Source organism: Hemitrygon akajei, chromosome 5 (assembly GCF_048418815.1).
Source record: "Hemitrygon akajei chromosome 5, sHemAka1.3, whole genome shotgun sequence".
NCBI classification, from domain to species: Eukaryota; Metazoa; Chordata; class Chondrichthyes; order Myliobatiformes; family Dasyatidae; genus Hemitrygon; species Hemitrygon akajei.
This window is the reverse complement of record NC_133128.1, coordinates 61264765-61290739: the sequence shown is the minus strand read 5'-3', so window position 1 is coordinate 61290739 and position 25975 is coordinate 61264765. Positions and strand designations below refer to the sequence as shown.

Genomic DNA, 25975 nt, shown 5'->3' with positions numbered 1-25975 from the left:
CATTGAAGGATTAAAAAGCACACTTTTATCCCTATTAAATTAAGTAATAGTCACATAAATTTGCTTCAATTCCTTTATATCTGCGTGGAGTGGTCAAGTAAAATAAATTACTATGGCAGTAATATTGGAACAGATTGTTCAACACGATACCTCATTAAAAAGAACATCTATTGACAGATGATTTGCAAAATGCATTCTTCTGCAATTTGTTAAATTTTACAATGCTACTAAAATATTCCCTTTAGCCTAAAGCAGCTTCTCATTGGGAGGGAGCAATGAAGTTTTAAGTATGCCTTTATCTGAGTTTTAACTTTGCCTATGAAGAGAAATGCATGACAGTTGGATGTCAGAAGTACAAGATGGCTTGAATATTTATGTACAATATTGACAACCAAGAGAAGAACTGTTTCTGGAGTAAGCACTTGGGTTTATGTAGAAAGAAAAGGAAAATGAAAAGGACGACGAGGAAATGGGTTAGAATGAGGTGTTTGGTGCTTATGGAGTGAACAAAAGCACAGTTGAAGTTGCTGGCTTTTAAGAAACTGTGAAGTTATTTTACAAAAGTTTCTGAAGTGAGCGTTAAAGATCTAAAAGGATGAACAACAGTCAAAGAAGAGGTGCAAGTAGCAACATATTGCTCAGAATCAACTTGACTTCAGCAGATGAAGTGAATACAGGATTGACTTTATAGGTTATTGAATGATGGGGAGTACATTGTTATTTTTGCACTTCTGTTTTCATTTGTGCTTCAAAATTTGTTAATCAAGCTTAAAATGAAGTGATAGCTACTTTGCTGGGATGCAAGTAAATGTTAGCTTTGCCCAATCATGGTCTAATTAGACTGTCTGGATTATGTGTGTTATCAGCAGAGATGGATTACTTGATCCTCCTTCACTGTCCGTAAATAACTTATAACATTTTAAAGAAAACTCTGCCAACCAACCAACCAAAGCCTTGTCTTCAGAGCTAAGAACAGCCCTATTTGGACATAATTCTGATCTGATTCTCATTTTTTTTCTGTTAATCCTTTCCTAATATTATTACAATTACTCGACTTACAAGTTGAAAGATTGTGCACAAATAAAATATCAGTAGTACAGTAAATTCAAACAATTTTGTTGAAAATTGTAATATAGAAGCACTACAGAGTTCCATAAAAAATTGTCAGAATTTAACTGTGGTGTGAAGATGCCTGATGTACATCCTGAATAGGCTTCCTCCACGGAGTCAGTAACAAAGAAGATTATATGACCTGCAACTGCCTGATTTCTATTAGAACTTCACATTGCAGAAAATTTGAATATGAGCTTGAATTTTTCAAGCTCTTTTAGTGGTAAGGTTTCACAATCAGTGTGATTGAGAATCATTATACCCAGAATAACATGAAATCCACTGTCTGGTGGATGAATTGGAACTGTTATTGAAATAAGAAGTTAGCAATTATAGCATGGTAACTTTATCAGATAATGACTGGAAAATTCTTGCTAATCCAAAAGCAGGAGTTTTAGAAATGAGCTTGTATGTGTTTCCCGAAAAAATAATAAACTGAAAATAAGAACCGAATTTAGAAGATTTGAAATTCTGTTACTTTAATTATTTAAAAGGATAAATTCCAATTCTGTTCCTGACTGTAAATAATGAATGATTGTTTGCATTATTGTTGTTAGAACTGTGGAATTGTCATCCTCATTGATCCACTGTACTTGTAAATCCTACACAAAGGACGGTAAGAAAATCCCTGTTGTGTGTTGCCCTCATTTTGTGCGTTGTTGAGCCGAATGAAAAATCTGCCTTCAGCAGATAAAGCGGCAGTGGACAGAGATATGGGGCAAAATGCAACCTCTAGAGTGCAGCTGCTGATTTTATATTTGTTATTTGTCATTACTGCTGTCTTTGACATGATAATAAATAACTTGTATGATCTATCTCGAAGGTAATGAATATAAAATCAAAATCTGAGCTACAAATGTGTTTCTGTGCAGAGAAGCTGAGACATTTCAGTAATTTTGAAACCAGTTCAAGGGCTTATTAATTAATGTAACGTAGTGCAAGTTATCAGCAAGGTAACTTTAAGGCTGCAAGGCTTGGCATATTAAAAATGTCTTTTTTTTTTCAAGCTAGTGGGCCAGTGGATAACAAGCATTACAATTTGCTTTTTGATTTACCATTATGTTTTGTACAGTCTAAGAAATCATATTTTCCAAATGAATGAATACTAAACTTCCCTGGTTTCATCCACCGCATACTATCAGCAGAGTGGAATTGTCTTAATGTTTAGAATGTGCAAAAGGAGGTTTACCCCATTTCAGCAGTTCAGTTATTTTATAATATGGATCAGGATTTTTCTTTAATAGCTAATGGGTGTAAAAACACTTTTCTGCAGATTAATTCAATTCTTGCTCCTGCAAAATGATTGTACAGGTTAACCTTTTATAATCCGGCACCATTGGGACCTCAGAGTGCCAGATTAGTGAAAGTGCCGAATTACAGAAGGATCACATTAAGCAATAGTTAACTGCCTCATCATACCTTTAAAATATCATGAAAATCAGTACAACTTAGATAATAATGAAACAGAAATATTAAATGAGTAGCAAGTGGAATTTTAATAGAGTAATATACTGTCCAGGCACAGATAAAATAAAGAGTACAGGTAAATGTACAGGAATTAACTTATACAGAACAGTTGAGCACTTCCGCTTCTGAAGTGAGATGTTTAATATACCTTCAGGCAAAGTTACATGTTTGCAAGTGTGGGGTTGTCAGGATCATCAACATCTTCATCTTGAAAAATGAGTGAAGCATCAGGAACTGGTGCTAAAACTGGCACAACAATTTCTTCAAAAACTGTTGATGCTGGTGACAGCACATCTGGGTGAGCAGAAGCAGAAGTTGGAGAAAGGAAGTCTTCTATACGCCACATTTCACGCGACCGCCAGGCGGCCGGGGATTCGGCGCTGGGCTCTTCCTTCTTCACTTGCAGTTACTGAGGGAATCCTCGTTAGTTTCTTTTCCTCCGCTTAGTAATATGCTTAAATTCAGCAGGTCTCCACGTCTGATCTGAGGTCGTAGGCAGAAGAGAACGGAGTGCCGGCCGGGTGACGCCGGAGGGCAGTGTGCGACTGCCAGCAGGCGGGCGAGAAGGCGGACCGACCCAGCACGTGCCAGCTCCACTATCGCTGGCGAGTGAGACGGGTGGATGCCAGGCATCCGCTCCTCACGCAAATGATAGTAATAAATGCAGGAAAACAAGCAGGAATTGCCTGTCTGTGCTTACAGATTTGAAATAACAGTTGCGTGGAAAATTTGAAATCATTGCTGGATTATCGAAGGAACCAGATTACAGGTAGTTGGATTAGTGAAGGTCGACCTGTATTTAGTCTCGACCTTGGGACCAAAAAGTACAGAAATCAGACGGTAGGGTCTGGTTTTAGATCAAAATCCAGTGACTTATTTGGGCGTTTTAATGTTTTTTGAAACAGTTGGTGAAGGAAGCTTGGGCTTAGTGTCGTATTCTACATAATTAAAAAAGATTGTCGAAGTTCACCGTTGAAGAACGATTATCTTTAAATACATCAAACTAATGGTTCCCATGGATCTGTATTTCAGTTGTAATCCATACCATCCAAATGGACAGGAAAGTCATCCCCTACAAATAAATTAAAGCATGATTTGTTGTTTTGCATATATTGGATTCAGTCAGATGATCATTGGATCAGATTTGACTCCTGGGATTTGAGGACCATCTGAAGGGTCACATCAGTGCATTTAGACTGATGCAATGCCTTCAGGATTTCCTGAGTTAAACTAAGATCCCCTTTGCTTTCATGTGATTGATGCAAAAGGTTTTAAGGTTCTATTTGAAAAGATTTATGGGAAATTCCCTGTTTTCCTTGGTAACAATTATCATCTTGGCTGAGGATACAAAGACCTAAATTACTGGATTGAAGCACTGAAGCTTGGGCTGCTGATCCAGAGGCAGACTTCACCTGGTTTCTGAAATCTGGACAATGAATCATCTGTTCCTGAGCTGTGAAGAAGGGTCTCGACTCAATGTCTTTAGTCCATTCCCCTCCTGACCTGATGAGTTTTCATTTTTTGTTTCATTTTATTTAGCGATAAAACATGGTAACAAACCCTTCTGGCAAATGAGCCCAATAGTACCTATGTGACCAATTAACCAGCTAGCCCAAGCAACACACACAAAATGCTGGAGTTCTTTAGTGGCGTTCTTCACACAGACTAACCTATCTGTGATGCCAGGCCGTCAATCAATGTGATGATATATTGCCTTGTCTGTAGAGGCATGTGAGGAAATGAAAATAAATGCAATCTTTGCCAGAGCCGGCTACATCCAGTAAAAAAAATGCTTTACCATGTCCTGAATTTGTGAAATGTAGTGGACTAAAGATTATAATTGGCTGGGATATTGCATTTTCTGTGAACATTGTCATTGAATAGTTATCTCAGATTTCCAAGAAATGAAGAATACGCGATAAATGGAAAATACACGGTAAACTGATTTACTTGGGGCGTAAAATACAGAATAAAAAGACATCCGTCAGGCGGTTCAAGTCTATTGAATTGCTAAACTTAGTGACACATGGGTAGGAAATGATGGGTGCTTCTCAGGAAATTCTGGACTATTAAAATATGTGATTTTCTATATGGATGTGCCCCTTAACTTCTATTTTAATTGTTAATCAATTTGTATTCTTTGCAGCAAGGAGCTTGTTCAGACATCAATCAATCATTTGTTTCCTAGACTTTTCCCAGAAGAGCACAAGCCGGTCAAATAGATTTCTGCCAGTTTATGTAAAGAATTGCTTGCATCTGGTCAGATCCATCCTAAGTTTTTTTTTTAAAGAAAGTCAATTTAGTTAATGATAGAACTTAGTGTGGCTGTTGTCCTGTGTGTGCAGGGCTTTGGCAAACCAGCAATGTAATAAAATAGTTTGGCTCTACCACATTGTCACCTTGCTGTCATGCTAAACTTCATGAATTCTCATAAAAAGTGAGGGCAGTATCTGTCAAGTGCACAAGTAGACTGAACCTTAGATGATTTGTCTGTGTGAAATAGATTTAGAAAAAGGTTGTGGTGATTAATTATTGCAGTGCTTTAACCTTGGTGAGATCTTCTTGCATTAACACCTTTGAAATATATTACTCTCACGCAAAGCTCTCCACTGAGCTTGTAATAAGATTTGTGTAACCTGCAAATAATTGGGGGTTGAATAATACTTTAGAGAGTGAATGATTTTCAAATGCTGTGTTGTATTTCCTTCAATGAGGTTGAAAACAATGGAAATTCAGTCTATGCACTCCAGACTTCCTTATAAGAAATATAAATGAGTACAAGTATTCTTGGTTGTTTTTTCAAATCTAAAACACATTCAGCTCCTACTAGTTCTTATGTCGTCAAAAAAATATATTTTTTGTGCAGTGACAGGTACTCTCTTCTGTAACACCATTTTGCAACTGAATTGAAATTAATAAATTTGAATTATATAATTTGATCCGTTTGTTCGTGTTAAGGGTTCAAAGTACATTTCCTGTACATCTTGTACTCAGTGAGAGAAACAATATTGTCTAATGGTGATTAATGAGAATAGATGGCTGTAATGCATTGGTGTAACGTTAACTTTTCCTTGGCAGGTTGGGTGGAGTTGTTAGAAGTTACTGTGGGTAGTACGAGTGTAAAGGTTGCCAGAGGTCAAACAGCAGTACTACCATGTACCTTCAAAACGAGTGCGGCGTTGAATCAACTGAACGTCATCTGGACTGTGACACCTCGATCCAATGCCAATCAGCCAGAACAGGTTGGTCATTCTTTTAAAGAAATGGTACTTCATTTGCAAATCGGTATGTTGCACTTGCCTGCATTCACTAAATTTAATTGAAGCTTACCTATGTAGTACTTTTTGAGCCTGCTGATGTATTGGGAGAGAGGAGATATCAAGAAACTGCCCTAATAGTGCCTGCATCACATTTATATTGGAGAATAGCCTTGATCACTTTGCTCCAATGCAGCATCTTTGGTGAGTCTCTTTGATGTCATAACAACAGAAGCAATCCTCATAGTGAATTACTTGGACTAGCTACAAGCTTCAGGATACTCAATCTCAGCTGCTATAGAGACTTTATTTATGTATTGAGTCCTTTGTTCCTCTTTCACCTGCCAGCTTCCCATCCTGTAGCCCAGAACATCCCCAGTCTACAATATCCACTCTAGGATTTTTCCTCTTGATAATTGCCCTTTGCTGAATTTCAGACCTGAAATTCTGGATTTGCTGTCACCTACTGGGGAAAAGCAAAATATTTGAAAGAAACTGATGATTGTGGCACATGACATACTGCAGGTTAATTTTTTCTGCTGGTTTTAAATGTTGAATGTACTATAGTGGCTGAAAGATAGTGTCTGTGACTGCATGTGGAATTGGGTGGTCAGTGAGGGCTCTGGTGGAGATAGAGGGGATGGGTCGGAATAGGTGAAAAAGCAGTAGCTGACTTCGTTCCCATTTAGCTTTCTGTCCCATTTACATATTCTGAGAAAATAAAAGAATAAATTGCTACCTCGCATCTAATGAGAAGCATCAGAAAAATTAAGCAGCTGAACTGATTCGGCTTCTGGAATAAGATCACACACCTTGGAACTAGACCATTCAGCCCATAACATTCCACCTCAATTGGTGGGCATCCATCTTTATTAATCCAATTTTCCAGCCCGACCCTTCTAGGCTGAGGGATTCAAGTGCTTGCCTAGATACTGGACAGGGATAAGCGACTGTATAGGCTAGTTTTTTTTTCCATTGATGCATGGGAGTGGCATTACTGAAGTATATAAAATCATGAGGGGTATTGATAAGGTGAATGGTAGAGTAGTGAAGTCTAAAACTAAAAAGCATAGGTTCAAAGTGAGAAGGGGAAGGTTTAAAGAGGAGGTGTGAAGCAACATTTTCACACACAGTGATGGATGTAGGGAATGTGCTGCTAGAGGAAGGGATAGAGGTGCTTAAAAGGCATTTGTATAAGTAAACACGGAGATTTTGGAAATTCAAGGCAACACACACAAAATGCTAGAGGAACTAAGTAGGTCAGGCAGCAAGCATGGAAATAATCAGTCGACATTTCAGGTCGAGACCAAGAAATATTTGGAGGAATTATGGACAAACATGTTCAAATGTGTCTAGCTCTTTGGATTTTGAGGATCAGGGTAATGTGACAAGTTGTTCAATAGAGTTAACAGGTATGTGTTTTGTAAAGACACGAGCCGAGAAAATTCTCCAGGGGATAAAAAGGCCTGTCAATGGTTATGCGACTTTCATACCTGGTCATGATTAAAGGAGGGACTTATGTGGGACCCAAGCTTTTTTTTCTTGTGGTTGAGGTGAGGTGGGGTAACTATGGTGAGTAAAACCTGTAAGCTGTTGAGAGCAATGGAGATGGGATGGTTCCTTAGTGTGGTTAGAGAAATGGTCCCTCAGACCAGGTCTAGTGAACAGCACTTGTAGTGGGGCTGCCCATCTGACTGGGGATGTCCCTTGTCAAGTTGTTCCTCATGACGGGGATATTAAGATTGAATGGAAAGATTGTGATAGATGTCCTCTTTACTTTGTGGTGCCTTATTTTAGTCGGGATTACATGAGTGAGGGGAGGAATAAAGGCAATCCCTAGGGATTTAGTTGCTTTCTTTTCAATGAAGGAAGTTTGTTGAGTCTTTCAATTCCTTGTGGGTGGAGCCTCTCTTCCTATCATTTTACCCATCAAGTTCCATGGAATCCCATTCATGAAGAGTTCTATCCATATAAAATTGGGAAGTATTGACTATTAAATGAACAATGATTAGTGGAATACATATTGGGGGCTTTGAGAAATTTGGAGCTGGATAACGGTCCCTGTTTTACTAGTGACTCAAAATGCTCTGCAGCCATGGAGGAAGAAATGGACTTACTGTTTCAGGTCAATACAACATATTTGTTGCAATATGAAGTTGGAGGAAAATTGTCCTTATTTCTTCTGACTCCTAAAGATTCTTCAGTCTGGCCTGTTTCACTCTAAACATTTACTATTCATGTACCTGTCTTAAATTTCTTTTAAATGTTGTAGTTTTTCCCTCTGCCTCTTCTGACAATGCATACACATCCACAGCAACACCTGTGTGTGTGTGGGGGGGGGAACTTGCCCTTCACATCCCCTTTAAAATTTTCCCCTCTTACCATAAGTATATTCCCTCTAGATTTAAATTCCCATCTTAGTTAAAAAAAAAGCCCTGTGACCTTTATCTATGTTCTTCATTATTTTATAATCCTCTATAGAGTCACGCCTCGGCCTTCTATGGTTCCGGGGAAAAATGTCCTGGTCTATCCAGCTTTTCCTGGTAACACAAGCTCTCCAGTCCCAGTAATATCATTGTGAATTTTTTCTGCACCCTTTCCAACTTAAAGGCATTCTTCCTATCACTTGGCAGTCAGAACTGCACACAATACTCCAAGCGTGGTCTCCCCAAAGCCTTGCGCGTTTGTAACCTGGAGTCTCAATTCTTGTACTCCATGGCAAGCATTCCAGATGCTGCCTTCCTCATCCCGTCCGCCTGCTGTTGGCCAGAAAGAATTCAAATCCACAAATCAGCAAACTGGAATGAGCCAAGGACAGTGGAAGTAGCCTGACCTGGCTAAACTGGTTTGAATTGACCTGGTACAGGGAGAACAATGTTCAGAGGAGTTCATGAGAATGATTCTGAGAATGAAGGGCTTAATTTATAAGGAGCATTTGGCAGCTTTGGGCCTGTACTAATTGGAATTTAGAATGGGGTGAGGAGGATCTCACTGAAACCTACCAAATGTTGAAAGGACTAGATAAGGTGGTTGTAGAGAGGATGTTTCCCATGGTGGGGGTTTCCAGAACTAGAGGGCATGGCCTCAAAATGGGGGGGAGGGGGGGCGGGCCACCTTTTAGAACAGAAGTAAGGAGGAATTTTTTTTCACCAGAGAGTAGTGAATCTGTGGTTGCTCTGCCACAGACTGCAGTGGAGGCCAAATCCGTGGGTATATTTGAAGTGGAAGTTGATAGTTTCTTGATTGGTCAGGGCATCAAAGGATATGGTGAGAAGGCAGGTGTATAGAGTCGAGTGGAATCCAGGATCAGCCATGATGAAATGGCAGAGCACATTTGATGGGCTGAATGGCTGTATGTTTTATGGTTTTATGGTCTAACAAAGAATGTTTATAAATACAAGATATTTTGCAGTGCTGGAAATCCAGAGTAGCACACATAAAGTACTGGAGGAAAGCAGCAGGTTGGGTAGCATCTATGGAGGGACATAAACAGTCAACATTTTGGGCCGAAATCTTTTATCGGGTAACAAAGAAAGTTACCTGAGGCACCAATCAGGTGGAAGAGCAATAAAGTGATATTACTTGTAGCATTGGGCTAGAGGCAGTGAGAAACTGACAAGTCTGCTAAGCTGGAGCCAGCAAAAAGGAAACACAAAAGCAACACAACCCTGATGACTCTGCATTTAATGTTCTTTCTCAGTGATAACTAAAGGCACCACAGTGTAGGCAAGTTGCCAGCTAATGGTGCAAAAGAAGTCACCACCCACTTTATGTGAGCACAGGAAAAAGTCACATATGCATAAGCATATCCCGTAGCTGGGGTTTACTGAAGAGACATTTTTAAACTATTTGAATCCATTCTTGTACAGGGAATGTGGACAGAATAAAGTGTGACCAATATACGATTAGTGTAAAGGTGAAGTTGATGGTTGTTCAGGACTGGGTGGGTCATACAGCTTGTGCTGTGCTCCATGACTCTGAAACACTGTTAAACTTGGAGCTGCACACACAAAATGCTGGTGGAACACAGCAGGCCAGGCAGCATCTATAGGGAGAAGTGCTGTTGACGTTTCGGGCCGAGACTCTTCGTCAGGACTAACTGAAAGGAAAGATAGTAAGAGATTTGAAAGTAGAAGGGGGAGGGGGAAATGCGAAATGATAGGAGAAGACCGGAGGGGGTGGGGTAAAGCCAAGGGCTGGAAAGGTGATTGGCAAAAGGGATACAGAGCTGGAGAAGGGAAAGGATCATGGGATGGGAGGCCTAGGGAGAAAGAAAGGGGGAGGGGAGCACCAGAGGGAGATGGAGAACAGGCAGAGTGTTGGGCAGAGAGAGAAGAAAAAAAGGGGAGGGGGGAAAAAACGAAATATATCAGGGATGGGGTACGAGGGGGAGGAGGGGCATTAACGGAATTTAGAGAAGTCAATATTCATGCCATCAGGTTGGAGGCTACCCAGACGGTATATAAGGTGTTGTTCCTCCAACCTGAGTGTGGCTTCATCTTGACAGTACAGGAGGCCATGGATAGACATATCAGAATGGGAACGGGATGTGGAATTAAAATGTGTGGCCACTGGGAGATCCTGCTTCCTCTGGCGGACCGAGCGTAGGTGTTCAGTGAAACGGTCTCCCAGTGGCCACACGCAGACTGGCCTGCTGCGTCCCACCAGCATTTTGTGTGTGTTGCTTGAATTTCCAGCATCTGCAGATTTCCTCGTGTAAACTTGGAGCTGATTTGTTGGATGCCTGGCTCGGAATCAGCTGAATTCCCCGTGAGTCCAATCATGCATCTACCAACGTTTCCCCCTTCAGCACGCTGCCCTTGCCATTTAACACTATGGGTGAGATTTAAAAAAAAACAGGTGCTGTATCTAGGTCCTGTATTGAAGTCTATTGAGCTCTGTGCGTCTGGAATGAGCCTGGGGAGGAGGGCTGGCTTGTGTGTGAGCTCTGAGAGTGTGTTCCCTTCACATAGGCATCTGCAGCAATTTCAAAGAAAATGCAGGTATGAATCTACTGCAACACAGCAGGAAAATATAAGTATGATTATTACTTTGCAGAGACTCTTGTTTAAGGGTCACTTTGCAATTTAGCAAAACTTTATTCGACTACATTTAGAGTACTGTGTGCATTTTGAGTTGCATTTGAGAGAGTGAAGAGGAGATTTTCAGGATGCTATGTGTTAGAGAACATAGGTTCTGGGGAGAGATTAGATAGGCTGGGTTTCTTTCCTCTGGAGCGAAGGGGGCTGAATGTTGAGTAGTATGTCAGATTGTGAGGATAAATTAGTTTACCGAGGTACAGTGCAGAGCTTGACTTACATACCATTCATTACAACAGTGCCTTGATATGGTACAAGGTGAAACAACACTGTGGAATAAAGCATTACAGTATATGGAGTGCAGTGCAGGTAGAAGTACGGGGAAAGGTTATTACAAGATAGATTGTGAGATCGAGTCCATCTTATCATAATAAGAACCCATTTAATAACCTTATAATAGCTGGATAGAAGCTGTCCTTGAGCCTGGTGGTATGTGTTTTCAGGCTTTTGTATCTTCTGCCCGATAGAAGAGAGGAGAAAGAATGTCCAGGATGGGTGGGTCATTCTCCAGAACCTGAAGTTCTCAACGTCTTGACTTCAGCACCGGTGATGAACAGGAGAATGTGTAACATTCCCCTTCATGAAACGAATGACCAGCTCTTTTGTTTTCTTGACATTTAAGGGAAGTTTGTTGTCATGTCACCATGTTACAAAACTCACTATCATCTTCCTGTATTCCAACTCAATGTCTTTTGAGATACAGCCCACTACTCGTAGATGGAGTTTGGGCAGAATTTGGCCACACAATAATGAGTGAACAGGGAGCAGAGTAGGGGGATGCAACCTTATGGTCATCAGAGTCAAGAATAATCCTGGAGGAGTTGTTGCTGCTGTTCCTTAGTGGTTGTGGTGTAGTGTTCAGGATGTCAAGGACACAGTTACAGAGGGAAGTGTTGAGACCCAGGTTTAGGATTTTGGAGATGTCTAGTTGGAATTATAGTTTTGAAAACAGCGATGTGGTCAATAAACAATAGTCTAAGATAGGTGGCTTTACTGTCCAGATGTCCAGTGATGAGTGTAGGGCCAGGGAGATGGTGTCAGCCATAGATATGTTTCAGCAGTAGGCAAATTGCAGTGGGTTGAGGTTGTCTTGGAGGCTGGAGTTAAATGTGTGTCATGATCAGCCTCTTGAATCACTTCATGCTGGTGGATGCCCGAGCCGCTGGACGGTCATCATTAAGACTCATTATGTTGTTTTTCTTAGGTACCAGGATGATGGAAGTCTTAAATTATCCTGGGAACCTCACTGAAACAGGGAGAAGTTAAAAGTGTCTGCAAATATCCCTGCTGGCTGATCTGTACAGGAGCTAAGAACACAGCTGGAGGCACCATCTAGGCTGTTTTCTTTCTGCGAGATCACTCTCCAGATAGCTGATCTTACCGTTCCTTTCTGAGCAGGAGACATGATGGTAGTATTTTGGTAACGTGCTCTTAAAACGATGTATTTTGAACCATCATCATCATTGTCAGTAACTTCAGGCAAACTTTAAGTGTGTGCTTTTCGGGCTGCAGCTAGCTGGCTTATATTGAACTTAGTGCCAATTATATTCCTTTACTAGCTATCTCCTTCTCTGGCACTATAGACTGGTTGCTATCACCATCCTGTCTTCTGCCAGCATTTTCCTTTTATAGCTTGCAGATACTGTATATGGTATTCTCTTGAGCTCCAATCATTCTCAAGGATTTTTAAAGCCAACAGTGTACTTTTGAATTGTAGTCAGGATTGAAGTGCGGAACATTAAATCATTTGGATTGTTACACTTCATTGACCTTGGCTCTCTCTGATTTACAACTTCAATTTGTCTGTTGCACTTGAACAGGTAAGTTTATGGCTGTAACTTCACTTGCAAATTTTCATTGTACTGTATCTTTCTAATAGAACTTTTAATGTTGCTTGTGGCTTTTGTCAAATGACCAAATGTGCAGGTACTGGACTGGGATCTATAGATGAATAATTTGTCTTCAGAATCTTGTCAGAAATATATATCTGGTTTGAATAATTATGTTGGTTTGTAAACAGACAACAGAAACTGAAAATGAAGTCTATGAGATTGTGACTTGTATAAACCAAAACAGCTGTTTGCTGAAAGAGACCATGTGACACTTGTCCAACTTCAATCACACCCACATGGCTGAAGGTTAATTTTCTCAAGTATTTTGAATGAGAATACACTCTGGCATTACGTTATCCTCAAACCCCAAAGTGTTCCAGTTTCTCTGGATCTTGCTGATTCTTGAGGGACAAATTGTGTCCTGTTTAGTAGTGATCTATCGAGAATCCCTAGATTCTGGAAGGACAATTGCGAATGTCACTCCACTCTTTAAGATGGGAGGAAAGCAAAAGCCAGGAAATTATAGGCTAGTTAGCCTGACTTAACTGGTTGGTAAGATGTTAGTCAGTTATTGAGGGTGAGGCTTCAGGGTACTTAGAGGCACATAATAAAATGGGTAGCGTAGTGGTTAGCATAGTTCTATTGCAGAGTCAGTGACCTGGGTTCAATTCTGCCGCTCTCTGTGAGGAGTTTATACACTCTTCCCGTGACTGGATGCTCTGGTTTCCTTCCACCTTCCAAAGACGTACAGGTAAGTAGATCAATTGGCCACGTGGGTGTTACTGGGCGGCCTGGACTATTTTGGGCTGGAAGGGCGTATTTCTACGCTGTATCTCCCAAGTTCCCAGGTATCCCAGGTTGATCTCGGGTTTGCTACTTTTCATGTTACAAGTTAATGATCTGAATGATAGAATTTTTGACTTTGTGGCCAGTTTTGTGGATGTTACAAATTTAGGTGGAAGGACAGGTAGCACTGAAAAAATAGAAAGTTTACAGAAGGAAACTGACAGAACAGGAGAATAGACAAAGAAGTGGCAAATGGAATATAGTGAAGGGAAGTGAACGCATGTCGGTTGAAGGAGTAAAGGTGTAGACTACTTTCTAAACGGGGAGCAAACTTAGAAATCAGAGGAGCAAATAGTCCTGAGAGTCCTAGTGCAGGATTCCCTCAAGGTTCACTTGCTGGTTGAGCCAGTAGTAAGGAAGGCAAAAGCAATGTTAGCATTGAATTTGAGAGGACTAGAATGTAAAAGTAGTGAATCTGTGGAATTCATTGCCTCAGACTACTGTGGAGGCCGAATCATTGGCTATATTTAAAAAGGTTTCTGGTTTCTTGGTTAGTAAGTGCGTCAAAGGAGATGGGAGAATGTGGATGCAAAGGCAAATATTGTCATGAGTGAATGGCAGAACAGACTCAATGGGCCGAATGGTCTAGTTCTGCTCCTATGTTCTATCTCTGTTTTGCAGTTCTGTTTGTTCTGCAAGCGGTTCAGTCTTATCCAGATTTTCCCATGGGAACACAGTCTGATTCAAAAGTACTTTTCTCTTTTCCTGAGAAGTCATTATTCCTTTGTGCTCCTATTGACTTTGAAAATATCTGGCCTGCCCATTCAATGTTTAATTACATGTGACACAAGCTTCAGTGTAAAGAATGCTCTTACAGATACTTCAGTCACTGCAGCCTTGTCTGCCTGGATATTACATTAGATGATAGTGGGTGAGAGTAGTAGGAAACTACATCATGATTTTGACTCCAATTAAGAGGTTTCTGTGACATTCCAATTAGAGAATGGGCATGAGTTTTCTCCTTAATCCTATCTGTTTGGGAAGACATATTGCTACTATATTTCCTAATGAGAACATTTGGAATGGTTACTACTGAGGCCTCTCTATTTTTAAGTTGCTTGCAACTTTAAAATTGAATTTTTTTTTGACTGTTCTCATGGAAAAGATTCTCGGCTACTGTTGCCAAGGTTTTTGATGCCATGCTGAATCTCGGCAGACTCGCAAGGAAGTAGGGGTGCTGTCGTGCTTTCTTTGAAATTACGTTTATGTGATGGGTCCAGGACAGGTCTAGTGTGGCTGAGTGTGTGCCTTTTATTTTCCCCCTTCATGCGTGCATTTGCTTTGGGAACTGCTGATCTTGTTCTGCTGTTTCACAGCTTTTGTAACAGTTTGCACTTAAATACATTGCCTTTAAAATATCTCATAGTGTTTCACAGATACATTAGCAAACTGAAATCAAATTCCATGAGGAGGTAATAGGACTGGTGATGAAAGCTTTGTGAAAAAGGAAGACGGGAGCACTTAAAAGAGGAGAGAGAAGGTGAGATCCATCCGATGGTACTGCCACTTTTTAGTGGATCACATTTTGCACACTAAAGTGGCCCCCTGGTCCTTTATGCTATCTGACACTTCGCAAGTCATTGAGCAGGCATTGGGATGAGATGAGCTGTCCCTTGCTGATGCCAACTATTGGCAGACGCTTACTCAGCCTGTTCAATACTGTGGGTAAGAAGAGGTTTTGGATTGCTGTGAAGCACTGCATTATGCAATACTTGAGCCTAGAAGCTGGGTTATGAAAAACACAGCACCATTTTAATGCATAATTCATGCACAAAAATGAGTTCATGTACCTTTTGAACTCATTCCTCCCATTTCTGGCAGAAGGCCTGACCATCAGGGTAATATATCAGCCAGCACTGTCACGATCAGGTCTTGTTCCCTTTTGTATGTCATGCACGTGGTGACAGAACTTGGATCAAACTGTAGTGATTTACCCCCTTCACTGTTCACTCATAAAATAGGGAGTATGTTAAGTAAAAGGTGGGAACCACAGTGAATTGAAAGGTTGATGTTGGCTATTAATTTTATTTTCAGTCACTTTTAACATTTTTAGACTCGTGTTATTCCCTTCAGATAATGGGCAGCATTAACATAGTTCTCAATGCACCAATCTAAAGATGCCTTTCAAACATCAGGTGCAACAGATGCCTCAGTCTGTTGTTAATGGCTTTGGAAATCACCCAGTGGCCTAAACAGCCCCATTGCTTAAAACAAGGCCATTTTCCCTGTGGTCTCATCATTTTTTTTTCTTTCTCCTCTTTTCTACTGAGCCCTACCTCCCTCCATTCCAGTGTTTTCCTTCACCTCCAATGGCAACTATGGGACTGCCATGGAGAGAGCTCTTTAACATTATTGACCCTTTCCCTGGCAGGTCGCGCCAGAGTGAGATGGCAGCTGAGAGCCTGGGCAGCAGCACATGTCTGTGTATGTGCAAGTTGGCTTCTGACTCAAGTAGGTGAAGCTGTAACAGTTTCTTAAAGCAAGGGTGACCCAATGTACTGATTTTTATTTTGGTAATGCCCAACTTGACGATGGGAAAAATACATTTATTGTGGCAAGTTGGTGAAATCCAGTTTCTAGGCCTTAGTCTGATCTTCTGATATTTTGAAACTGGATAGAAAATAAATGGCCCTGCTGTGTTTTGGAAGCAAAGCTGTTCATTTCTATACAGGGTGTTCATTACCATCTTTCTAAAAACTAATCTTACACGCAAGGCCTCCACGTTACTGTTTTGCTGTCAGTGCCTTGTTCTTTATTAGTTTGCTGAGGTGGGGACGCACCCGTGCACAATCGCCTAGAACTAATTATGCTCAACTTTTTTGCTGGCTTCATGAGATTCCCAATCTTGAGCTATGCAGCTGATTTAAGCTGGACCTGCGGGCAGAGAGACTTGAGCAGTTTCAGTGCTTTCCTGATGAAGGGTTTTGGCCCCAAACGTTGACTGTTTATTTCACTCTGTGGATGCTACCTGACTTGCTGAGTTCCTCCAGCATTTTGTGTGTGTTGCTCAAGATTGCCAGCGTCTGTGGAATCTCTTGTGTTTATGAGTGGCTTCAGGTGTTCTTCTTAACCAGTACTGACACGAACAAGCCACTAATTGAATCACTCCGAGGAAATGTAGCTGACGCTAGTGCCTGTCATTGTGGAAATGAGAGCAGACTGATGTTGCTTTCTGAGTACACCATATCGTGGACTTCCCCGAGATCAGAAGGTGACACGTTGGACTGCTGTTTGTAAGCCATGCCTTCAAACAGCATAGCATGAATGGAATATTCTAAGACACTAGGCCACTGATGGGGTTCAGTTGTAAATGACAGCTTTCTAAAAAATGTCAGTTTTCTCACTGTCACTGCCAAGAGAATGAAAATTGTTACAATACCTCCATGATTTTAACAATGTCATCTGCTGTCTATGAAGGCTCAGCTATTGCACTGACTTTGCTTTCCATCGTCGTGGGGTGTGGTGCACATTCGTGTCAGGGAATGAGTCCGTATGGGAAGAGAAAAAACTTAGTAATTCCTCTTAGTGTGGGGGAGAGGTTCCAGAATTGCTGCTCCACACTCATTGTGCCATTTAAAAAATATTATTCTTATAAAGAACAGCTGGTACGACTTATTAGAGTCATCTTCACTCTGTTTCTTCCTGGCTGTTACATGAATACATACCGAATGTGGCTTTTTGTTTGAAACACCAAATCAGAGGAAGTGCAGGGCAGGTACGCAATTGGGTGCAAAGGCTATGACATGATAGATTCATCTGAGGTGGTGACGAGAAGGCGTGCAGGAGTGAGATAGACCAGCTGGTTGAGTGATGTCGCAATAACAACCTTGCACTAACGATGGATGAGAAATTGACTTCCAAATTATTCTGAACATAAAAGATAGAAGCAGAAGTAGGAAAGTCAGCCCGATATTTGTCTTGCTGTTCACTTAGATTATGCGTAATACCTCCGCACCAAATGGTCAATCTTCAATGCATGCACTCCATCACAAGTGTATCTTTCCATATTCATGAAAACCAGCCCTGTATGCACACTTATTGAGCAAAAACATATGCTGAAGTAACTTGGCCAGTCTGTGGACACTAGTTAAGATCCTCCCTCAAAACTGGGAGCGGGGTGAAGAGTGGATGAGGCTTCAAAAGTGAGGTGCAAGACAAAGGACTGTGGAGATTGTTTAATGTATTCTTGGTAAGGGCTCAGCAGGGGTCCTGTACATCTGTACTCAAATGCTCTTCCAATAAAACTGAACATACCATTTGTCTTCCTAATTACTTGCTATATCTGCATATTAACTTTCAATGATTCATGTACACGTGTATTTTAAATTAGTGATACTTCATATCAGAGGATTGTTAACTAATAAAAGTGCTGCTGCTTTATTGGAACACGCCCTGGCTGATTAATTTGAGCTTTATGAAAGGCTGTTTATTTGCTTATACTTATTAACTAACTTTGGCTGTGATTAGGCAAGGTATCACAGCATAGTTTCATGTTGATGGAGAAATAAATTTAATCGTGTTCTTCTTTTGAAGTTGATACATTTTTTTGTAGGATATTCAAGGTAGACAGCGAAACTTCCTGCCTTGCCTACTATGGTCGAATAGAGTTTAAATAAACAAAATGGGCATTTTGGGGTGAGAGAGGAGGAAAACATAAATCAAAACATCAGTAATTCATTGGGATTGAAAGTCATTTGTTGGTATTATTAAATGTGGCACATATATATGCAGACACATTCTAGTGGTGCCAATGGGATTTTTAAAGTAATTATAATGCATTCTACCTCGTTACACACCAGAGATTCCATTGTTTTCAGTCAAAGGACTGATACCATTTGAAACTAACAAAGTTTTATTTTTGAAGGAGCAGTCTGCTAAAGTCTAGCTTAGCTAAATTGTTGTCACACTGGTTCTTCATCAATAATGTTAAGCTGTCACTGTGTTCTTCTCCCCAGATGTGTGCCACCTGTTGCCAATGCCCTGAAATGTGCCTGGCATGTTTGATACGATATCACTGATATACATGCAGCCGTTGCTTTTCACTGACATAATGCTCCAGTCTGCAAAATGAGATTGGGAATAATTTATTATGAAGATCGCTTTTTTTTTTAAAAAAAAAGGCCAATATCTTCCTCCAACTAGTGTTTTAGGGAAATACAGCATAGACAATTTGGGCTGAAAAACCAGTTTTTAACTGATTTTTTTTTCCCCAGGGATGAAAGATTTCAACTGTAAGATTTGATCAGAGAAAAAGAGATTAAGGGCAGATTTGAATCTGGGTACAAGACGATGGTGATCTTAACAAAGAAAAGCTGTGTTTCATTAGCTAATGGCACAAAAATTAGGCAACTATGATTTACAGTTTTGGGCAAGTGATACAGGCAGAATGTGAGGAAAAACCTTTGTGGGAACTGGTAGTAATCAAGCGGAAATTGATTAGGCACATGATAGATGTAAGATAAAGAACAACCGATTTGAGGGATTGAGACTAATTGGACTGCTTTGCAGGGAGTTGCCATAGCCTAGGTGGTCCAAATAGCCTCCTCCTGAGCTGTCTGCAAAATATTCACTACAGTTCATTTACCATTTCTTTAACGGGGGAGATCCATCCTGTTCAACAGAAACATATATAAACGAAAAATAAATCAGCAACCTTGAGTGCAGCAGATCTCAAGTTCAAATATGCATAGACCAAACGGAAACAGTATTTTGGATTTGCACTTAAATACTGTAAATCATGTCCTCAATCAAGCACTTTTATGTGTCGCCAATTTGAATTTAAGGCATTTTTGCTTGTGCCCAAAAAAAGGCCCATGTAATACTGCTGGGTAGAATGGTGCACTACGCAGGGGTATGTAGAAAGTTGAAATCTGAGGGAATAAAGGTAAAGGTGAGTAACTGCAGGCTCAGCGAACATGTCAATGCTGAGAATATAACCATGTACAGCACCACAAAGCAATGTGAAAAGCTATTTGTTTTGTGCTAATAGTGGTTCACGAAAGGGCATTGCTACATATGAGACCATAGACAAAGCTGAATTATCTGACCTGCATTAGTTTATCACTGGTATTATGCACTATCTTATTGATAATTTACCTGCTTGTGGGCCACCTTGGTATGAAAAAAACAATTTTAAGTGATTCTTATGGGTTTGCAACTGGCTTGGGTCAGTTTACCAATTCCAAAAGAAAACCTAATCGAAGAATATCAAATTACATTAAATGAGTGACATTAAATGAGAGTTATTTATGTATTTGTTTACATATGCACAACAAAAAAAATTAAATACAGAACAATGCACACTTAAGGACTGATTACCATAGTCAAAGTTTATCTTTGCTTTTGATGCTGCTTAGTGTTACAGGAATTTGGACTGGGAATCTTTAATTTCCAGCATTTCACAGAATTAGTGAAATTTGGAGCTTAACAATACATTTGAGTGAATAAATCACTTATAAAAAATTGTTGAGATGCAAATTAACATCTGTATATGGATGACACACGATGAGAGCCATTATGCTTCAGGCACATTTGTATGTGGACTGAAAATGGTCTCCGTATGTTAGTACTTTGTGACAAAATGAAGTTTTAATAAATACAAGTGGATTTTTGAACTGAACCAGACGTGAAATAAATTAAATGAGATTTTTCTTTGCTTTTCTCTGTCACAGGTAATTTTGTACCAAGGAGGTCAGGTAATCAGTGGGGCCAGCCATTTTAATTCCCGTGTGGGATTTGTCATCACCATGCCCAGCCTGAGTGCCTCCATCTTCATTAATAACAGTCAATTATCAGACACAGGGACATACCAGTGTTTGGTGAACAATCCGCCTGACCGAGGAGAGAGGAACATAGGTGTCCTTGGACTGTCTGTTCTAGGTATTAATTATCCTTCTGCTATTTTCTATCATTCTGAACATGTTTGCCATGTATTTGCTAACATTTTGCCTCCTTGCTGCAGTGCCATGTCTCCCAGTTCCCTTGAAACTTATTTTATCACAGTATGATTTGCCTTGATGTCAATTGATCTGCCCTATTACACAATTGTTCAATATTCCAAAGAGTATAGGCCACCCTGAACCTTTAACTGCAAAACTAATGTTCGGATTGAGATTGTATAGATGGCTTGAAATTACATTTTCTAGTTTGGCCTTTAAGTGCTACAAGTCAATCTTAGCCTGCCATTTTCAATCCTATTTTCAGTTTGGATCAATCTACCAAATCGTGTTCAAATTCCATCAAGATGCACTGGTTATAAATTTCACTCTGTGATTTATATATAATGTAACATTTACCTAGATGTTCTTGAACTCACATCTTATGTTTTGCAATCTAAGCACTGTCATATTTCAGAAAACAAATCAAAACTATACTTTATGTAACTCGATGACTCCTGCACCTCTGAAAAATGAAAGCTGACAAGGAATGAATTGTAGTGTAGATGTTAAGATTAACTAGCCTGGACTTGGCTTTCATCCACTATCCTGTCTTGAATCGGAAGGATAGTGGCTGGGTAGCAGATAGAATGGGATAGCAAGACCTGTGTCAAATTTATGCTTTGAGTTAGATGTCCCTGTACCTGCTTGAGTTGCTGCTGGACAACTTGCTGTATCTGCTATGTTTAAATACTGATGGGGAAAGAGACAGAGGTTTCTTTGCTGGCCGGTTCTCAAGATTACTGCCTGTGAAATAGAGCAATAACCTTGTAGTAATGACCATCATGGCTATAATTTATATAAATGGAGCCAGAAAGCTTAATAAAGACCTTGTCTCCAAGGCTTTTCCACCTCTTTATCATCTTTCATCCATCATTTACTTGGGTGCAGCTGTACTTCCATCTCTGGCACTGCCATTTCTATCTCAACCATGTGCACTGTATCAAATAGTTGCCACTGCGGGGATATGTGGCGATGAATTAAAGTCCTTCCCTCTGAGATAACTGCATCAAGATTGTGTTTTGTTTGCATTGCTTGGTTGTTTTAAGTAGCTTGTGTTAAAATGGTGACAACTATATTTTCTCTAAATATCAAAATTCAAAATGGGAAATCATCAAATGCTTACTGGTCAGGAATTACGAAAAAATACAATGATACTCAAGTTCAAAGGTGTTGGTGTGCACCTATTTACAGACATGGGTTTGGACACTTTTGATAAATGGGGCTGCTTGAAGTTTTTTCCTATTGATAAGAGACTGGCAACTCAATTAAAAACTATTTTTTCAAATAAGATATTGATTTGCTTTGATGTGGACAGGAACATAATATGGTTAGAAAATGCTTTCAAATGGATAATGTTTCTGCATTTCAAAGAACAGGATACTTCTGTGACTCGGATCTTTTCATAGCCTTCAATTTTTATTCATTATGTCTGTACAACAAAGGGGTTACTTTTGCCTAGAGAAAGATTTAGTTCCATTATGTAAAGTATTATTAATATTCCATTGTAAAACTTGCAATATTAGGCAAAATGCATCTGGGAATAATTCTGAAACTGCCAAATTTGATAATCTGAATCCTTCAATTGCCCATTTATTGCATTTCTCCGATTGTGTTTGACTTGTGGGCTGCCATGTTAGAGAGCTCATTGTGTTGAGAGCTAGTTGGTGGTTGTGTGGGATATCCTTGTCAAACTTCAGTAAGTGTGCAGCTCTTTCTGGAATTCGACACCTGTGCAGTGGAATGGAGAAATTCAAAGCACCCTGGAGCTGAGATGTAGCTACATCTGACCCCCTGATGCACTACTGGACCTACTTTTGTGTGCAGGGTTATCCTGTGGCTTAGTGAGATGACGGCCTGATACATTGCTTTAAGCCATTTACTTAAGGCACATTTAGGGCAGTCCTATTCATTCATCCACCTTCATTAGAAGGTTATGTGGGCTGTTTGGTTCACTTCATTTTTTTTAAATATTGATGCTTTCAGTTAACTTATGATAGATAGATTTTGCTTTAAGTGAAATTAAAATTTAATCATGAATTTTTAAAATTTTCCATTATTTTGAAATGCCCGAGTGTTCAGCTATCATGAATGATCAGAACACTATTATGATCTAGGGGGCAGATCATAGGTTGACATCATCTGGGCCTAGTTGTTCCAGATGGATCCTGTCTGGATGCGGGTCTTGAGAGAAAATGTTGACTGTCCATTTCTTTACAGAGATGGTGCCTGACTCACAGAGTTTCTCCAGCCCTTTCTGTTTTAAAAGTTGTGTGTACTGGTTTTAGTGATGGATGAAGAGCTAGAAATAAATATCATCCTGAGGTGAGGGTGCGTCTTGGGAACAATGAACATAACATTGAGATTCATTAGATTTAAAAGGAAGGAGTTCAGGATTATTAGTAGCTCTAAGACATGTGAATAAATTACAATCAAGAATACCAATAATGAAGGAAAGTAGTTCAATGAAGTATTTGGTTCAAAACAAAATCAGAGTGCAACTCTTAAAAACTAAAGGCTTCCCATTTAGCAATATGATGAATGGTTTCCCTGGACTAACCAAAATTATTGACTTTGATTTCTGTCTTCAAACTCTGAACGTTGGTCTTGAACACCATCCCAATTTGGCATCATCTTAGACTACAACTGATTGCCTACCACACTGCCATCTTTGATTCAGAGCTCAGCGTATGTCTATTGTGTCATGAAGACCACCTATTTCCAGCCCCATATTATGTAGCTCTTTGTTTCTGCCATGACTAACCTGCTACTGAAACTATTAGCCATTTTTTAATTTTAATCACCAAACTTCCTTTGGTGCCCTGGCCATTTTAAATTGTCATCAAAATCTCAGCTGTCCAAATGCCTTTTCTGTTTACACCCCCCCCCCCGCCCCCGTGCTTGTTGACCCATCCCACTGTTGCTTAAGTTCTTAAAATTTTAATCCTGGTGTTCAAATCCCCTGATTTTTGCAATCCATGATATCACTGTCAACCAGACATTTCTCCAAGAATTTACCCTCTTGCTGGGGTCTTGTGCAAACACAATTCTCATTGAGCCACCAGAATTCTGTTGTTTGGGCATCAAATTGTCAAGATTCAGATTAATTTATCTATCACATGTACATTGACACATACCGTGAAATGTGTTGCTTGCATCACACAAGCACCACAACCAAAGGACGTGCTGGGGGTAACCCACAATTCCCTCCTGTTTCTGCTCGAGCATTCATGCCATTCACAATGACACCAGCCCTTCGGCAGCATGGGTAACCTAACAGGAGCTTGCAGATCACCAAAGCCCCAACAGATGGCAGTAGATATCATTAGCATGTTACCAACCCTCCAGTCCTTGCCTGTCCAACCACCATTATTCCATTCTTACTTGCTGCACCTAGGTTTTTTAAAAAATTTAGAAAAAAAAGATCAAGTCAGTATTTCTGCCCTAATTAATTAAAAGTCAGCAGCGATGGATCTCTGCTGTTGTTTTTCTTTCCTTGAATGTTTACCATAATATTTGAAAGGATTTTGAGCTGTGCCTGCTGCATGCCATTAATTTGACATTCAAATGAGAATTTTTTTTCCTACATAAAATAGCTTTGTTGAGAAATAGAACAAATGAAAAGATAGATAATCTTGATAATTTTTATTGAAGATTTCAATTCTCGTACAAAGCAGCAGAGGGTGCTATTGTAACATTTTCCAATGTTTTTGAGTAACGTCATACATAATTTTGCAAAAAGTAATTCACAATACAAATTCAAGAATTGGGATGAATGCACAGAAGCCTAATTGTCACAGCAATTCAACCATTACAGAATTGAGAACAAGGGGACTGAGTCTTAAAATTATAGTTTGGCCATTTAAGAGCAAATTCAGGAAGCGGGTTCAAATACGACAAGAGAAAATCTGCAGTTGCTGGAAATCCGAGTAACAAGCACAAAATGCTGGAGGAACTCAGAAAAAACAAGGTAGCATCTATGGAAAAATGTACAGTCGCCGTTTCAGGCCAAGATCCTTCAGCAGTCCTGTTGAAGCATCTCAGCCTGAAACGTCGGCTGTACTCTAGCCTGCTGAGTTTCTTCAGCATTTTGTGTGTGTTAAGCAGGTTCAAACAAGTGGTTACAGAAATTTGGGGCTAAGTTCCTCTTCTAGTACCCTTCCTTCATCTAAAGGTCAATGGTATTATGATACCACTGGCTTTAGATAGTGTTTACATAAAGGTATTAAGTGTGAAGCAAGTGAGCGTGTCAGTCATGGTTAAATTGAAGAGCAGAGCATGTACAATGAGCCGAATAGCCAGCTCCTGTTTCTAATGTTTCCATCCTCCATTAAACTTATATTTATACTAATACCAGTTTGGTCATAGTTGCACCTATCACGAAACCATATTAATTAAAAATACTCCCCAGAGTATTCATAGGGAAAGGAGAATTGAAAATGCATTGCTGTGACTTGTCTACATTTAAATCTCAGGGTGCCCCTTGTATGATCGTGAATTTTCTTGAAGAGAAATCATTTCTTTACAGGCCTCCAACTTCTAAACCTTATTGGCACACAGGTGACAATGATTGACAAAATAGAAATGAAAATATATTCCTTTCCTCTCAGTTTGTGATAAAGCACCGGTTGGATATGTCAGAATATTTTCAGACAATGTTGCTTTATAGTGGATAAATTACCCAGCACCTCAGGACTTAAGTAAATAAATTCTAGGAGATTGTTGTATGGTTGATAAAGGAGTAAAGGGAAAAGTGTTTTTTCTTGTGTAACTCGATTGATAGTGGATAAAGCAGCTGTACTTGTCAGTGAAATGAAGACAGCATCAGCACCAGAAACAGATAAATCTCTGACAAATCTGTTGCTGCCACTGCACTGAAACTCTCTGTAATGAAGAAATCTTCATGATTGAGACATGATGGATTGAAATTAGCCAAGTAATATTGTTGATAAAAGGACATTATCACAGTATCACCGATTCCATTTGTACATCTTCCTTTTCAAAATTCTTTTTCTTGTGGTACATTTTTAAAGGTCGATCCTTGAGCAAGGAAACTCCTATAAAATTGATTTATGATTTTTTTTCCCTATTGCCTGTTGCTAAAAGGCACACAGCAAGAGGGACACTGACCCTGCTTCACCTTCCTCTGCTCGCTCTGTAATACGGCTTTTGATAGCTATCATTGTGGAAAAGCAGCTATTGATTACTTCAAGCTTTTGATCATCTAGATGCTTCAAAACCCCAGAGTTTCAGTGAATTCCCTGCTATTCTAACTAGGAGAGGGTACAACAGTACCTTTTACAGTCATGTTAAATACTATTTCATTATGGAATCAAGGTATTATTTATTTAAGAATTGTTAATTTTCATCTCTGCTGTATCTGGGAATGGGTGTGAAGGGTGGTTTTTTTGCTGGTTATGAAGTGTCTG

At 39.8% G+C, this 25975-nt stretch overlaps 1 protein-coding gene across 2 annotated transcripts in view; it reads left to right on the top strand.

The window, feature by feature from the left end:
• igsf11 (immunoglobulin superfamily member 11) overlaps positions 1-25975 on the top strand; it is a 218875-nt gene that overhangs the window by 154608 nt on the left and 38292 nt on the right. The window contains exons 2-3 of one of the 2 annotated variants that reach the window (XM_073045608.1): positions 5656-5819; positions 20283-20490. In XM_073045608.1, the coding sequence (XP_072901709.1) occupies positions 5656-5819; positions 20283-20490 (372 nt within the window). The remainder of the gene's footprint in view (positions 1-5655; positions 5820-20282; positions 20491-25975) is intronic. The other variant, XM_073045609.1, reaches the window with a different exon arrangement.